Source organism: Pezoporus flaviventris, unplaced genomic scaffold (assembly GCF_033815535.1).
Source record: "Pezoporus flaviventris isolate CSIRO_AGI_PZ_B2104156 unplaced genomic scaffold, CSIRO_AGI_Pfla_v1 ptg000008l, whole genome shotgun sequence".
Taxonomy (NCBI): Eukaryota; Metazoa; Chordata; class Aves; order Psittaciformes; family Psittacidae; genus Pezoporus; species Pezoporus flaviventris.
In genome coordinates, this window is record NW_026892556.1 from 1,661,864 (window position 1) to 1,677,711 (window position 15,848).

Consider the following 15,848-nt stretch of genomic DNA (forward strand, 5'->3'; position numbering starts at 1 on the left):
AACAGGTTTGTTCCTTTGGGCGAGGATGAACTTTCGAGGCAGGCTTTGCAGGTAGGGGAGGGCGAAGTGGGTCACTTCAGCATCTCAGAGCTCCGAGGACAAAGGTTTGGGATGCAGAGCTCAGGCAAGGGCTGCTCCATCGCTCTCCAACCCAAGGTTTAGAGGGGGAGGTTGCTGTTTTCTTTGCTACCAGTGTTTAAATCAGAGCTTTTAAGCACCTTTGCGATACTCTGTGTGATGTTTTGGGTGGCAACAGGCAAAGCCATTGCTGTTCCAATTTGCAAATGCATCTGCAGTGCGTCCCACTGGCTCCCCATGGAGCGATGGAGCCGAGTGAAGGTACTTACTTGAGCATTACTTTAGGTCAGCAGAGGGGTCTTTGGTAGTTGTGGCCAAATTCAGCTGCAGGACCTGGGTCAAGAACACAGTTCCTGGAAGGTTTCTTGAGAGCATTTTAGCGTGTGTTTGCTTAAATCACACGGAGACGCTGCCTGCGGGGCTGCTGCTCACCGGGCACAGCGAGAGGGAGACAGGTTTGGCTCACACAGTGTGGCTTGCCCCAGGCCAGCCCTGGCCCTGCAGCCTGAGGCTTGGTCTTTCAGGTGTCTCATGCCATGGGGAGAATTTAGTCCTCAACCAGATGCACAGTCCTCTCCTGGTCTGAGTGTCAAATCGGTGCTGTTTGGCTCTGCTGCTGCTGAACCCTGTGAGCTCGGCTGCTTCCCATGCTTCCTTGTAGGAAGGAGTGAGCTTTGTGGGAAGAGTGAAGGAGCTGAGGACCTGGCAATCACGGTGCCACGCTGGGTGGGGGCTATATGGCTGGTGTCACTTGGAGATGGCAGCAGCTCCGGCGCTGTCCCATCCCTGGCCAGGGCTTCGGCTCCATTCAGGCTTACTCGCCCCTTTGCAGTCAGCTCCCTTGGATCGAGTGATGAACGTGTGTGTTGCCTTCTCTCACCACATCCCCATGCGGGTGGTCAGCCCTGAGGCAAAGGGCCACCACGGTGAGCTGCTTCAGGAGAAGATGCCTTGACCATCACGGTGCTTCCCAGACACCTTTCCCTTTCCTGGCCGACATATCCTAAGTGTGCTGTGTGACAGTGTGGAATAGATGCTCGCACAGACGGCTGCTCACGCTGCACCTATCAAAGTGGTTCTTTTTATTGCCATGCTAGAGGAGCCTTGCTTGGGCTCCTCCTTACCCACTGAGGGGCAGTTTGGCTCAATTCTGGTTTGCCTCCGTGTGTTTGCAGTATGTAAACATCAGACTCCGGGGTGATGGGCGATGGGTGATGGTGGCGTGGTCGGGCTCCGCGAGGCCTGGAGGATCTAAGCATGGAAAACCAAAAGAACGAAAAAGAACAAAACCAAACCCAAAAAGCCCCAAGACCCACGTTCCAGTCCGTGCTTTGAAGCTCTTGCTTCTATCCGGTGACGGATGCAGCTGCGTGGTGAAGGCCTTGCTCTTGAAATGAACCAAACCAGGCTTTTTAACTGAATTTTCTGGGTTTTTCTTGTTTTGTTTTCAATCCTTTCTTCCCCACTTAGAGCGCATCCAGCCTTGTCTGCCGCACTGCCTTCCCTCCCACCCCCCCCATTCCCATTCCCTAGGGAAACACGGGTGTCAGTCCAGTGTTGCAGGTCATGTTGTCCTTCCCTGGCAGCCGTCGGTCGTTGAACGTGTGCATGTTGATCACGGCGTCCGTCTTCACCATGACGGGTGCTTGGGGCTTGTGCTTGACCCGCCGCTGGCACGTGAGGGACAGCCGGATCTCATCGGCCATGGCGCTGCAGAAGGAGCGCTGGGGAGAGCGGGGGGACAAAAAGCACCGTTATTCCTGGCACAGCATCCTGATTATCCCACCGGGAGAGGGGGGATCCGAAACGGGCTCTGCAGAGGGCAAGGTTTAGGCTGCGTTTAAAGCATCAGCTGCGCTTAGCGGGACGTCAGGGATGTCAGACAGCTTGACCCCTGTCTCCCGTGCCTTTGACGCACTAAATCCTGCAGAAAGGCAGAGCTGGAGCGCCGGGAATGCCTGTGATCCCTGCGGGGGGCCTGGGGGATTTATGTGCTGGGATTCGGAGGGCTGTCGGATCCTGCTGGGCTTGGTAGCGGGCAGTTTTCCTTCATCTGTCTGGCCCGCCACGTGGGCAGATTGCTTTGATTTCTGCTCATGCACGCAAATGCGCTTTTCCACTTGCTGTACCATGACAGGCAAGAGGGAAACCCATAAAAGCAGGTCTCCCATCTCAGCAGCACTAATCGGGCACCGTGGGTGGGATGGGCCGGCTGTGTAAGTGTTGCGGCAAGTTGCTAAGATAGCATGGGGCTTCCTGGTGGACCCTGACCAGTTCCTTGACGGGGGAGAGGAGATGGAGACTTCATGCGCTGTACGCGTTACATCCGGAAGATGCAACGCGATTGGATTTAACAGCTCAGAAAGGTCCTTCCCAGGGAATTGTGTCTGTGTTTTCCTGACTTGTGTGTCGGCTGGCTCAGGATGGCCCTACAGATGTTGACCAGGGTCATTACTGCAGCTAATGGGGGTGCAGGGAAACGGAGGAAAGCGGTACCTGCTCTCGCTCCGCCGTTTTGCGCAGCTTGTAGATGAACTCCACCATGGCCACGAAGACGGACAGCACCAATCCTGCTGCCAGCACGATGAAAATCCCACCGATGTTCTGGATGCCCAGGGCGCTGGCCTCCTTGTTCTCATCCTCAGGGCAGCCGTTCCCCCGCCACCACTTCTCCTTCATTACATGGAGCTTGTCCTCCTCCTGGAGCTGGAGGATGGCAATGGTGATCTTGTCCCTGTACGGCGACCCTGGGGAGGGGAGCACCATTATACACAGAGGGAAAGTAGGACAAAACCACACACGAAGTAGGGAATGTGTCTGGGTTAAGCAGGGTTGCTCAGACCTCTCTTTGGTAGGCAATATAAGCTTTGGTGTTTGGGGATTTGCTGTTGGGAATGGATTTTCTTAGTCACATCTGTTGTATTCATGGCAATGAGTCCCCCCCGGGTACCTCCAGACCCCCACTTACCCATGGGAGTCCCGATGCCGTAGCCTTTGGTGTCGATGAGCCCCCCGATCTGAGTGAGGTTGCAGTTCCTCTGGGTGATGTACTCGATGGTGGTTGACTCCATGAGCAGAGCGTAGTCCGCCGTGAGGGTTCGCTGGATCCCTTCCTCGTTGTTTTTGACAAGTGCCGTGGGTTTGCTGCTCATGAAAGCCCACATTTTTTCAAACGTGGAAATTTTGGATTTCTGGAAAAATGACACCCCCCCCATCCCCAAAATAAGAATTAATTTTCCATTTGCTGAACCCTGGTAGCTCTTCAGGAAATAATACTAACAAATGCCAGTTTGAGAACAGATTGCACTGTGGAACGAGGACCAGTTTGACCTTTTCTTAACTGTCTCTCTGCTTTCATGCCCAGCATTGTTTGGCTTTGTGTTGCTGTAACAAGAGGCAAAGGTCCAGCTCTTTGCCTGTCGTGCACACACTCAACATAAAGCAGCCCTGCTCCTGAGCCCTTATCCTGGAGCTGGACCTGAACTCCTCATTCACTTCAGCGAGGGGCAGGAGACCTTGCCTCGATGCCCTCAGAACTTGCTCGTGTGACAGGCTATCAGCACATCTCTTTAAATGCATTAGCTTCCTAAGCAGGATTTTGTTTCTCCTGTCTCTGCACAATGAGAGGAGACAGGGAACATTTCAGAGGGCATGTTTCTCTCTTTTTGCACACGCTCTATTGTATTTTTGTCTTTCCTCAAGCATTGCAAGGAAACATGTCTCCTCTGAGATATGTGCAGCTGCCAAACGAATTTAACATACCCACATAAACAGAGGTGTAGAAGGATTCAAGCAGATTGTCTTACGGCTAAAAATAAACAGGGATACTCTTTCACTATCAGCAGGCGTGCTGGTAAATAGGAGGAAGGTGTTTTCTAGCTTCCTGTCCATGGTAATGTTGTTTTCTTCCTTTACAAAGTATGTTGGGTGAGAAGAAACATGGTTATTCTATGTCATTCCGTAATATTTGACATATACCATTTGTCTATGACCACCTCCTGAGCTGTCCCTGTGTCGGTTGTCACTAAAGGCATGACTGGCTTTAAAGAGTCCCCAGGGAGGCCCAGCAGCTCTCTTGAAGGTCCCTGTGCTCCCATGGGCTCATCACACCAGCTCCATGCATTCACTTGAGCTCTGGAAAAGCACTGGGAGGTTGAGGCTTGTGTTCACGCTGCTGCCTGCTCCTTTATGTGCCGTTCTTTTCTGCCTAACTTCTTGTTTTTCCTCCATCTCTTCTTGCCTTCTTATTCTATAAGAGGCAGCTTAGTCAGCCAAAACCTCCTCCTCCTCCCTGGCGCTGCTGAGCAAGAGCCTGAAGCTGGCTGATAAGTTGGAGGGGTTGAAAAGTCTTTGTGCTTTGCCTTGACTAAGGGTAACTGCTCACCTGCAGCTGCAGGGGAGTTGCTACAGCAGAAGCTTTATCTCCTTTCAGGTCTCTGTCCTTCCCTAAGAAAGCAGGAGATGGAGCCCCAGCCCATCCCAACTGCTGCTATCCTGTTTCCCCCTCATTTTTGCAATATCACCCAAAATGTGCCAGCAAAGCCACTATAAATAAGGATAAATTAGCTAAGGAAAACGTCCCTTGTAATGCTTTCTATTTCAAATGCTTTGCCTGTCCACTTCCTTTTATTCAGCTTCTTCAAGTTAAACAAAAGCTTCACACCCCCAAAGCTGCTTTGGTAGCACAGTGGCAAAGGCTGTTCCTCTGTCTTTAACCCTGTGGGCTCCTAACTGAAATATCCATGGACTCATTTCTTCTCAGTTAAAGCTCATGTTATAATCCACTTGATGAATGTGCAGGAGTGGATGTGCTGGAGCAAACTTCATTCAAGAGGCAGGATAATCTGCCTTACTTGAAAAGCTGGACCGGTGCCTCCAAGATAGATTTGTGGCATCTATCAAACCTCAAAGAGCAGCAAGAGATGTAGCCTCCAAAAGGATTATTAAATATCTGTGCATTACAATGGGTAATTGAAATGAATAGCACACTCAGCTTGCTGATAAGACTTGTTTAACATTTATATAGTTCACATCAAAAGCCTCTGGGTTCACTGGCTCTCCCTTTCTCTCCTGCTCTTCCTGCATTTAATGCTCCTTGGGTGTTGACACAGAGCTCTTAAACAACATCAGTGTTCTCCAGTTTAAAGCATACAGCAAAATAAACTGGCAAAAAATCAATAGGCTGCATTTAGTGAAGCTAATAGGACTTGCATGAGGCATTGTAGCTCTTCAGGCAACTTAAATTACATCAGACAGCGCTCCCTGGAAGAGAAAAACCACTTTTCTCTTCTCTTCTTAAATCACTGCTTTTGACCAGCTGAAAGGACTTAATTGTGGTTTGAAGTTGCAGGAGGAGCCAGGAGGAAGGCCAGGGGATGGGGGCACCCACGGTGGGGTAAGGACCCTCTCTGGCTGGAGCACGCCTGGGCCAGAGCTGCTTGCTCATGCCTGGTGCAACAGAGAGCTGCCAACACGGGGCTGAGCCCTTCAGCAGCATCCCAGCAGCACGGTGCTGCTGACGGCAACAGCCTCATCTTCCCAGAGATAAGGTGGCGGTGGGTCCTGCAGGGAGGGCAGGTCAGGGCCCTGGAGCAGGCAGAGCAGCTCAAAGCACGGCTCGGGTCAAAGCAATCTCAGGCTGTCCCCGCAGTCTGCCACTTCCTCCCTGGGAATTCATTTCCTATGAGTGCCTTTCCCTTTGCTAACATGAGATAAGAACACTCCTTTTCCAAGTGGAAATGCCCCCGCTGTAACTCTCAGCACAGCACCAGCAGGTTGAGAGACTGGGCTATTTGTTCGAGTCCAATCCAGCAGCAACTGTCAGTCACTGTGAGAGCTGTCACCGGTCGAGAACTGCCAAGCGCTGGGTGCTCCCGCTCCAGCCTACCTCAACCACTGGGCTTTTCCTATCAGGGGAAACGTTCCTTCCTCCCCTTCCTCCTCCTGGAACACTTCAGCCACACTGCAGAAGCGGTCGCTTGTTTATGGGAATTTGCATGACATCACCTGAGAACGTGCCATAGGAATACACAAAACCATCTTAGCAGTGATTTAATAACCATAAAGGATGCACATAAATTGGGTCTGTTTTGCTGGACTCCTTTGAGCGTACGTTTTGCTGACTTCTGATTTTGCAACTGAAGAAGAGGAAGAACTTCTTCTTAAGATCTCCTCTCAATCTCCCCTCTGGCAGCTTAAAGCCATTCCCCTTTGTCCTGTCCCTACAGGTCTTTATATGGGATGATGGAGATTATTGCTGATAAAGGTGGTAGATCACGGCAGCGGAGGCTCACCCCATGGAGTCATGTCTCCCATTTACACCTCTCCCACCACTTCATAGGAGCGGAGCTTCTCCTCTTGTTGGTCAGGATAAATAACATCAGAATCTGATCCCCTGCCCTCTGCATCTGACTAAGCCCCTGCGTTAGTGCTAAATGAGATGCATGTATGAAAAGCTGAGCACCAGCCCCTCTGAATGCAGCAACTGCAATGACACTGTGAGAGCGCCTCTGAATTCATTCTTTAGAGTCACAGCTCAGAAGCTGCCTTTAATAACCAATGCTTCAAGACCAGTCACCCAAATAAATTAATGGAATAGTTTAGAGGAGCCACTACAAGGCATCTTGCCAAGACATATACGCTTTTTTATCAGCAAAATTGGCAAGAAAGTGACTTCCAGGCTTAAGATTTTCAATTCCAGCCTGTATGAAAAAATAAATTGATTTTCAGCAGCTGAAGATGCTTACTGTTGAGGATTTAACATTTCTGTACAAGTGAATATATATGTACACACACACGCACTTCCACACTCGTATTCCACACTGCACGTTAAACCCAGCGTCTGTTCAGAGAGACGGCACCCACTGCAAGATGGGATGGAGTTCTGGTTGATTTATAATGAATGCTTGAAGCTCTTCCTAAATTAATTGATCTGGGTTTATCCCTGTAACTCGATCTGCATTGCCAGGGAGCAAATAGAATAAATAACTTCTTCGAGGTGCTTTTCAGACATCAAAATCTGCCACTACGGTTGGTGTACGTTTGGAATTGGCTCAGGGAACAGCGTGCAAGGCATTTGTCTCCTTCCTCCCATTTCCTACTGCTCCCCAGGATGATTTCCAGGATGGTGCTCTCCTTGTGCAGCCCAAGGTCCTGCTTTGTTAGACCACCATGTGCTGGGGGGGCTACAGACCCAGGTGGGATCTGGCTGAAGACAGTGATGGGCAGAGCTGCAGGCACAGATGAAGGGGCCATGGCTTGGGGGGGATCCGTGTATGTTGTTTGCAGCTTCTTTTCCATGGAGAAGCAGAGGAGTGAGTTCTTAACGTGAGGGGGACCACTTTGCAGGACAGCCCCACAAGGAATAAGGCAGCAATCCGGATGAAGTCCTAGTGCGTAGTCCACTAAAGAGGTGAGGTCCCAGTTGGGATGCTGCCATCAGCCTCTTGTCCCAGCAGTGAGTCTGTTCACCAAACTGAAGGAGTGCTGGACCTCCAGAGCCCCAGGAGCTGTGGGGCTCTCTCTCTGCTGGTAACCCCCTCTTTAGCAGAGCAGAGGGAGGTGATGTGAAGCCTTGTTTGCCATTCCTTTGATCCCACCCATCCGAGGAGATGCGGATCCTCAGCAGACATTGGGATGCTCAGTGCTCGGTCCCCCAGAGCTTTGTGCTGTTTGAAGATGTCCCCATGAAGGTGGCACTGCAGAGCAGCTGTGATGCAGCCCAGCCATTTGGAAAAGACCTTGTTGAGGGGCGGGAGGAATTCAGCCTCCCCTGTATCCCTCTGTACATGGGGACCAGTGAACATCCTGCATGATGCTCTCACTGCTCCACCAGTCAAAACGCTTCTCAGAAGGGACATCCCTGAGAATTCACCTCCAAACAACAAGGATAATAAAAGGAAAAGGCAAACACACTGCAACAATAAACCCTGCCAGATGCCCATTAGAAGCCTGAGGAATGATTCTGATGGATAATGATATGAAGCAGTAAATATACTATGTCCTTGATGATTTCTAAAAAAAGGCTGTTTCCTTTTACTTCCATATAAAACTCAGGTTGGAAAGAGCAGTTAAAACACATCAGTAACAGCCTGTCTTTCCTGAGAGCTGTGGTAGATTTCTATTGCTTTTGGACGGAACACAATGCACCTGACCATGCCAAAGACAAAACCGCATGCACCAGCTCCACTGCAGAAGGCAAAGTGACCTGCAGCAACCTGCTATTCAGAGCCACGCTGTCGTTTCCCAGCATGAATCATGGCTCAAGCCAAATCAAATCCTCCATGTTTCCTCATCAACCTGCCTTGCTGCCTCTCAGAGTGGAGGTTCAGGGAGTACAGTGGCTCCTTAACCAAGAGAAGCTGCAGAAGAACGCTGCTCTTCCTGGCTATTAAAATTCAGCACATAGGTTTCCTTTAACGAGTCTTGGCAATTAAACTGTTGATGGCCCCGTCTCGCTGCCTTACACTGGGCCTATTCAAATCACTGCACTATTCCAGGCACAACCTGCTTTTTAAAGCACGAACTGTTTGTCACGCTCTGGCCCATATATTTCCTTCTGCATTAGGGTGACCGGGGGAGGGATCAGCCCCATTCCTACACTACAGGCTCTGCTCTGCCAGTGCCCCTCTTGCCTTGCTGCCACAGCCCCCAGGGAGAGCGTTGGCATCCATGGGTGCTGCAGCCAGCCCAGCTCTGCCTGTGCTCCCATGGGAGCCCCACTCCAAACCTTGCCTCGGCACACAGCTTTTTGAGTACACCGTGCATTTAAATTCTCCTCCAAGCCAGCGTGATCATCCCTTAGATTAATCACCCTCATTTCTATTCCTTTATTCTCTCTCTTTTTCCTGAAGTGTTTTTACAGGCCAGCTGTGGTTTTGAAAGTCTTTTCAAGTCTCTGGGTTTCTTTCCATTTTGGAGGCAATAGTGAAATATGAACGTTCTTAGCAGCCTCCTCTGCAGTGTTGGCTGACTCCTGAAATTAATTATGCTTTAAAGAGAAGAAATTAATGTGATTTGGGTCTGATGCATCGGTGGTGTTGCCTTGCACTGGGTTTCAGAGGTTAAGAAAACTTGACTACGCTAATGTGAGTACCTGAAGGATAAGAAAGGCATTTCAGCTATAAGAAATACTGGCTGGGGAGGGTACACTGCAACATCTGGCCAGCTTTAGGTTTCATTTGCTGTCTCCTCTGTCCCTGGAGGCTGCTCGGGGCAGCCTCAAGGGCTCTGTGGAACCTCTGTGAGCTGAACTGTCAGAGTCCTGCCAAAGATGCGAGACTGAAGCAACCTAAGGAGAAGCAGCGGTGGCTTAGGAGGCTTTTTGTCTTTGGCTCCTTATTCTCACTCCCATTGGCCTGGGAGCGTTGCATCTGCCTGGTCTCACCTTGAAGAAGGTCATGGTAGCTCCGTCCTTCACTGCTCCATACTCTATTTTTGTCTGCTTTGCCAAGTCATCTGCCGAGTCAATGGGGGACTCCATCCTCTCCACTGTCAGGAAGGCAGCGAGGTTGGCCGTGTAGGACGAGATGATAATTAGGGTGAAGAACCACCATATGCCACCAATGATCCGTGTAGACAGTGCTTTGGGCATCAGCTCCGAGCCTGGGGTGGGAAGGGGAAAAGGAGAAGGAAGAAAGAGGTTAACAGAGAGAGAAAGAACCCATTTTATATACACATACACACATTGCATACATAGGTCTGTGTATAGAAAGGATTAGGTTTCACTGTCGGAACTGTACCAGCTATGCAATTGAAGCCAACTGGTTTTGAGGCAAATGATGATCCCAACAAGTTGCATGCAATGGAATAAGTGGGGTTTGTGTAGAACCCCTTTCCCTTCACTGCTGCCCTCGTGCAGTGCCCAATGTACAGGCAATATTCCAAGTGAAGTAATTAACCAGGCTGCTTGGATGAGATTTAAATAGCAAGCGATTTGTGGACTTTGATGAGTGTTTTGTTGTGCCATTTAAAAAAGGCTTTGCTTGTCTATGAATTCCTCTTCAAAGCCTCACTCCAGGGAATGTGTTCAAATACATAAGGTTTAAAACAAAATCAAACAGGAGGAAGGAACTATCAGGGTCCAGTACTTTGAATACCACTTAGAAGTGGGGAAGCAGGAGATGCTACAGCATAAAAGGTGTAACTGGTCTGGAATGACTTTTACTGAGCAGATGTGAAGGACTAAATGGGTTGTGTTATTTTCGTAATTGCCCAAGACACCTTTTAAAGCCGGGAAAGAGCTTTGGGTTTGAAATGACTGTGTTCAGAGGATACATCCAGCCTGGAATCTGCAGCAAAGACTGCTCTTTGCAAAGCAATTTTAAGCAGTGAGGCACCAAAGCGGAGCATGGAGCGTGGCTTTTCTCCTGAGTGCAGCAAGGAGGCACCAGGAAGCAGAGGAGCCTTGGATACTGAGGGCTGCTTCGGTTCTTGAGATCCTGATTCAGTTCTTCCCAGGATCCCGCTTCTTTCCCATTCCATCTCCTGTCCTCTGATGCATCGGGCGGTGCGACATCAGTCCAGCTTTGAAATCTTTCTCTTCTTAGATGCAGAGCAGAGTTAAAAGGAATTCAGCTCCTTTCATTTATCAGCTGCTGATAAGAAGGTGATTCATCCTGCTAAACCGTCTGGCTGGGAACTGTCACTGGCCATCAGGGCAGTGAGAGCTGGGAAGAATCTCTATTACCCGCTGCAGCAGCAGGAGGAGCACGGAGCAGCAGCACTGCACATGCCACCAAGCTAGTGCTGGGGTTCTTTTGCTCCCTGGGAATAACTACTGATACATGGTAAATTAAAGTGTGACAATTGTTTGACATTTTCCACTTATTTCTATTCCTGGATTTTCTGCAATTAGATTACAGCTGAATTTCATTCCTTCTTTCAGAGCTGCTCGCAAGTTCCCCTTCTGCTGTCTTCCTAACTGATTTACTCTGTTCATTCCATCTCTATATATTCCATTTGCTCTATTCCACCCACAGATGTGAATGTAATCCCATCCATATCCCATTTCTAAGGTCCCTGTCAGTGTCGACGGGTGCACCAGTAGAATAGAAAGCATTCTGTCTCACACGTGGTGGCTGCTGGGCTGAGCTGCCCAGAGGAGCTCCTCGCCATCCCCTCTGCCCTGTGTTGGAGGGGCTTTCAGGCCATTTCACAACGTGCAGAATGACCAGATGAGGGTAAAAATGGAGGCAGACCGGAGGGCAAGATGCCCTCTGTTCTGTAAGCGTTCATTCAAAGCAGAGCAAGCCAGGACAAAGATCCTGACATCAAACAAATTGAATTATCAGGAACAGGAATTTGCAGAATCTGTGGGATGCTGCCGAGTTTGGTGAATTAAGCAGCTGAGGGAGATGAGGAAGGCAGTGCCCCTCCTCAGGGCATGGTCCATGGATGCTCCTCTGGGCACCCCAGCAGCAGCACACGTGTGAACGCGCCGCTGCTCCATCACAGAGCTTCCAGATGGTACCTGCCAGAGCGTGCACGCTTCATTAATGGTGATGATTGCTGCGTGGTGGCACGGGGGTGCTGGCAGCCACCTGCAGCTCATGGGGTTGGTGATGTGTCTGAGCTGGCAGGATGGATGGGGCTCTGCCCCGCAGGAGGTGGAAGTGCAAATAGAGGCAGGTGCCAGAAATACAGATAAAAGGCTGAGAGGCTTGTTCTGACACAGGAAAATCCAGATGGCTCTCTTGGCGTAAAGCCCCTGGACCATGTCCTGGGGTGCTCCAGACAGGGCTCAGCTTTGGCGCGCATCCCCCTGTGTTCCTTCATCCCTGTTGCAGGCAGGGTGCAGAGGTGTCTGCGTGGAGGTGAAGCTCAAAGGAAGGGGCTGATACCAAACGCAGTCACCAGGAGCTGCTGAAGTGCAGATCACAGCTAATGAGGCAATAACCGCAGGAGATCCTGCCTCATCAGCCCTTTGCTGGCCCCGGCCCCAGGACCCCTCAGGGAGCAGGTCCCTTCGGTGCTGCGATGCACCAGGTACCCAGTGTGTCCTGCGTGGTGGATCCCTGGAGGTGCAGGAAGAAAGCTGCCTCCCCTCTCCCACACCTCACCCGCTGCCTGTGGGTCTATGAGCAGACCTTACCCTGCTGCATGAGCGCTCCCATCCCAAACCAGAAGCTGTTCAACAGGGTGAAGTTGTTCTCCACGATGTCCGATCCCGGGTTGCAGGGATGGGCGTCGTACCACTCGTATGGGCTGAACCTACGGCGGCACACGGAAAGGGAGAGCTTGTTAGTCGGGATGTGGCATGACAAGACTCTAAAGGAACAGGAACAAAAGAGCCTTAATACTGCTTAATGCTGCTGTGGGGGCACGCTGACCCCTGCTTTGTGCGCAGCTCTCTTAGCCAGGATGTGCTCAACAGGAGAGACGTTAATGTTTTTAAAGCTGTTTATTTACCTTTTCTAAGAGTCCCGAATTTTGCAGAGATTAAATTAAAAACATAATTGGTGTAATTGCTTTCGAACCAGGCATTAATTATCATCTCTGCTTCCTCCTGAAATCCCCGCAGCTTCACAACAGCCCTTGCTCAAAGCCCAGCCCACAGTTTGCATTAGATAGTTCTCTGTGTGATTCTTTGCCAAATGTGCTGCTGCCCAAGGAGAAGTCTTATGGATCAGTCTCATGGTGCTCTCAGTCAGACAGCTGGCTGGATTTGGAGCTGCCATCCCCATGCACCTGAACGGAGCAGGGCAGAGTGCAGGAACATCCCACCATGGGAGATGGATGAGGTCTAACACACAGGACTTCATCCCTGTGAGGGTGCTGAGGCGCTGGCACAGGGTGCCCAGAGGAGCTGTGGCTGCCCCATCCCTGGCAGTGCTCAAGGCCAGGTTGGACACAGGGGCTTGGAGCAAGCTGCTCCAGTGGAAGGGGTCCCTGCCTGTGGCAGGGGTTGGAGCTGGAGGAGCTTTAAGGTCCCTTCCAACCCAAACCAGTCTGAGGTTCTATGATTTTATCATGCTACGACTTCTTTTGATTTAAAAAAGCTTATTTTAAGTACCCATGTCCCATTGTTTGCCTCTATTTTGTGCAAGATACAGTTTAAGGACCTCTCTTATCCTCATCTCTTGTTGTGCCTTTCTGCAGCAGGGATCGCTGCCTGCTCTGAGCTTCCAGAGTGCAGACCCGAAGCCTTGCTCTGGCTGCACCCCAAAAATCCTGCTCATTCATCTGTCTGCTCCCCTCCCTCTGGTTTTTCAATAAGAGAAAATGAGAAGGGGAAACCAAGAATCAGGCTGAGCTTTACACACTGCCTGCTCCTTGAAACCTGCTCTGAATTTATGCAAGAGGTGCACGAAGGATGGCACCGCAGCCCTTGCTGTTGAATTAAACCAGGGTTCAAGAATTAGATGAAAACTTTCTTGGGCTGCCAATGATGGAGTGTGAAACAGAGCGGGAATTGCTGAGATGAAATGAGCCTGACAAGATGACACGGGGAAGAACTTCAAGGTCTCTGAGTGAAAACCTACTGGTGCTGCTCAGATTATAGAGGAACACTCAGAAAACCACTAAGCAGTGACAGAGCCTTCAGTGCTTGGAAGTGAGCAGGGCCATTAGTGGAAGCAGAGGGGTAATGAAGGAAAGAGTGAGCGGGGCTCATTGACCCCCTACAGCTGGAGCCATAATAAATGGGGGCTGCTCAGGATTCACCTCTTCCCTCAAGTGCAGAACAGGGGCTGAGAAATATTTCATCAAACCCCAGGATTTTATTCCTTTGTCTCCTCTTGGCCTTTTGGCAGGGAAATGGGAGTGTTTCAAAGAGGTTTTAAAGACCTGACACCAAAGACTTTGGAGTTGAAATTGCATCTCCAAAGGAATTCCTTATGGATGAATCTTCAGGGCCCTGCCCCGCTGGGTGCCCGGAGGTGATCAGCAGAGCTTTGGAGGCTGTGTCAGTCTAAGGCTGGTGACAATCCACATCAGCCCCTCCACAGTCCACTTGCAAGCACTCACCAGACAAATTACCCACACGAAGCCTTATGCATTGCAAGTGCTTATGGCTCTTTGGGGACTGGGGGGGGTACGAGGAGAGGCTCCATCAGTAACTAAGAAAGACTGATTAAAAGGGGAAATGGATCAAATACATCCTTTGCAGGCCTCTAAATAGTCCCTAAGTTGTTTGAAGTGGCATTGACCTATGATTATAGCATCAGCAGAGGGCTCTGGTGCCTAGTTCAGGAGCCTCACATCTCTGAATTAAGGCTTTGCTATTTTGATTGTGGTTGTCTTCTGAGAATTGGATTTTAGAGGCCTTGCCGGGGTCAGAAGCAGATCCTGTTTCCATTACTTCTGAATGCAGTAAGTATTTTCCCCATGAAATCTCTTGCTTTCCATCTCCATGTGTTAAAAGATCATTCTTGCAGAACCTTAATTACACCGAACACTTGGTGTTCTTTGAAAGAAGAGGAAGACAGAGGCAATGTCAGGAGCAAAACGTGACAAAACCCTGTAATTGCAATATCTTGGAGGTTCAATTTCAGCCAAAAAATAGCCTGATAGGGAAAAACCTCTCCTATTACATCATAACTGCTAGGATATAGGGGATTATGAGGTTTGTTTCAGGTCGTTTCAGCACAAAACAAGACACTAAACCCGTGTTCTTCAGGTTTTTATCCCTCAACATCAGGCACATCAGGCTGGGACCCAGTTGGGTGCTTGAGGGCCCGAGGCTGCTCTCTGAACACAGCATAGAGATATCCCATTATGTACAAGGTGATGTCTAGAAGGTGTTTTCATTTCCTTCGACCTTTCCTCCGTATTTACTGCAATGAATTTTATGTGCAGCTACAATTTGCCCATTTAACATGCTTTCAAAATGGGACCATTTGAGCTGGATTTGGCCATCATATGGCTTGGGAAAAATAAGCTCATAAAGGTAAAATTGTATCTGAATTGTCACTCCAAGCCGCACAAGCAGTCTAATACTTTAGGGCATTAAAGCCAAATGCATTATGGCAGCAGAGCCCATCTAGCTGTGTTCTGCATGGCTAACAGAGACAGAAAGTGAAGGAGTTCTATCAGTCATGGCAATATTTCCCCTTTTTGTAATTACCTCGGGTTCATTCTCCCAGATGAGGACCTTTTCCTGCTGAGAGCGCCTGGTTCTTTCTCTGACACAAAGCAACTGCTGAGCACCTCATCCTGCCCCGCTGCAGGCCCCCAGTGTCTTCCCAGGGCTTCAGCTGGGGCAGGACAGAGCCATCGTGTCCCAGGCACTACGTGCATCCGGCTGGGGCTGTCTGTGGGGCAGAGCTGGTGGGAAGCTGGAGAGATGTGGTAACGGCAGCACGACTCTTGTCCTCTTATAAAGTCACAGCATCCCAGCCTGGTTTGGCTTGGAAAGGACCGTAAAGCTCATCCAGTTCCAACCCCTGCCATGGGCAGGGACACCTTCCACTAGAGCAGGATGCACCAAGCCCCGTCCAACCTGGCCTTTGGTTGGACGGCTTTGCCATCCTGGGTGGTTTGGAGCACTAATGCTTCCTGCTGAGCAGAGTTTACTTTGACAACTGCTGTTATGTGTAATTAGGATATTATGCAGTGAAATCATCTCTAAATGCTGCTGGGGACCTGAGGGATGCTGAAAATTGCAGATTTGTTTTAACATGAGGGTTAATGGATTCTGGTTGCTGCAGTTTCCATTTAATCTTCTTGAATATGTGATGTCAGTGGATCAAATAGGAGCTGGTTTGGAGGAATGCTCTGAGGAAAGCTCCTCACAGCAGCCCCTTGGGCTCTGCCTGTAGTGCCCAGCCCAA

The 15,848-nt window shown here is 50.0% G+C and overlaps 1 protein-coding gene across 1 annotated transcript in view; it reads right to left on the reverse strand.

The window, feature by feature from the left end:
• Nucleotides 1–694: 694 nt before the first annotated feature.
• GRIK3 (glutamate ionotropic receptor kainate type subunit 3) overlaps nt 695–15,848 on the reverse strand; it is a 101,527-nt gene continuing 86,373 nt past the window's right edge. Inside the window, exons 12-16 of the mRNA XM_061449862.1 lie at nt 12,170–12,288; nt 9,464–9,681; nt 3,047–3,269; nt 2,575–2,825; nt 695–1,802 (exon numbers count right to left, since the gene is read on the reverse strand). Coding sequence (XP_061305846.1) covers nt 1,608–1,802; nt 2,575–2,825; nt 3,047–3,269; nt 9,464–9,681; nt 12,170–12,288 — 1,006 coding nt within the window. The 3' untranslated portion in view covers nt 695–1,607. The remainder of the gene's footprint in view (nt 1,803–2,574; nt 2,826–3,046; nt 3,270–9,463; nt 9,682–12,169; nt 12,289–15,848) is intronic.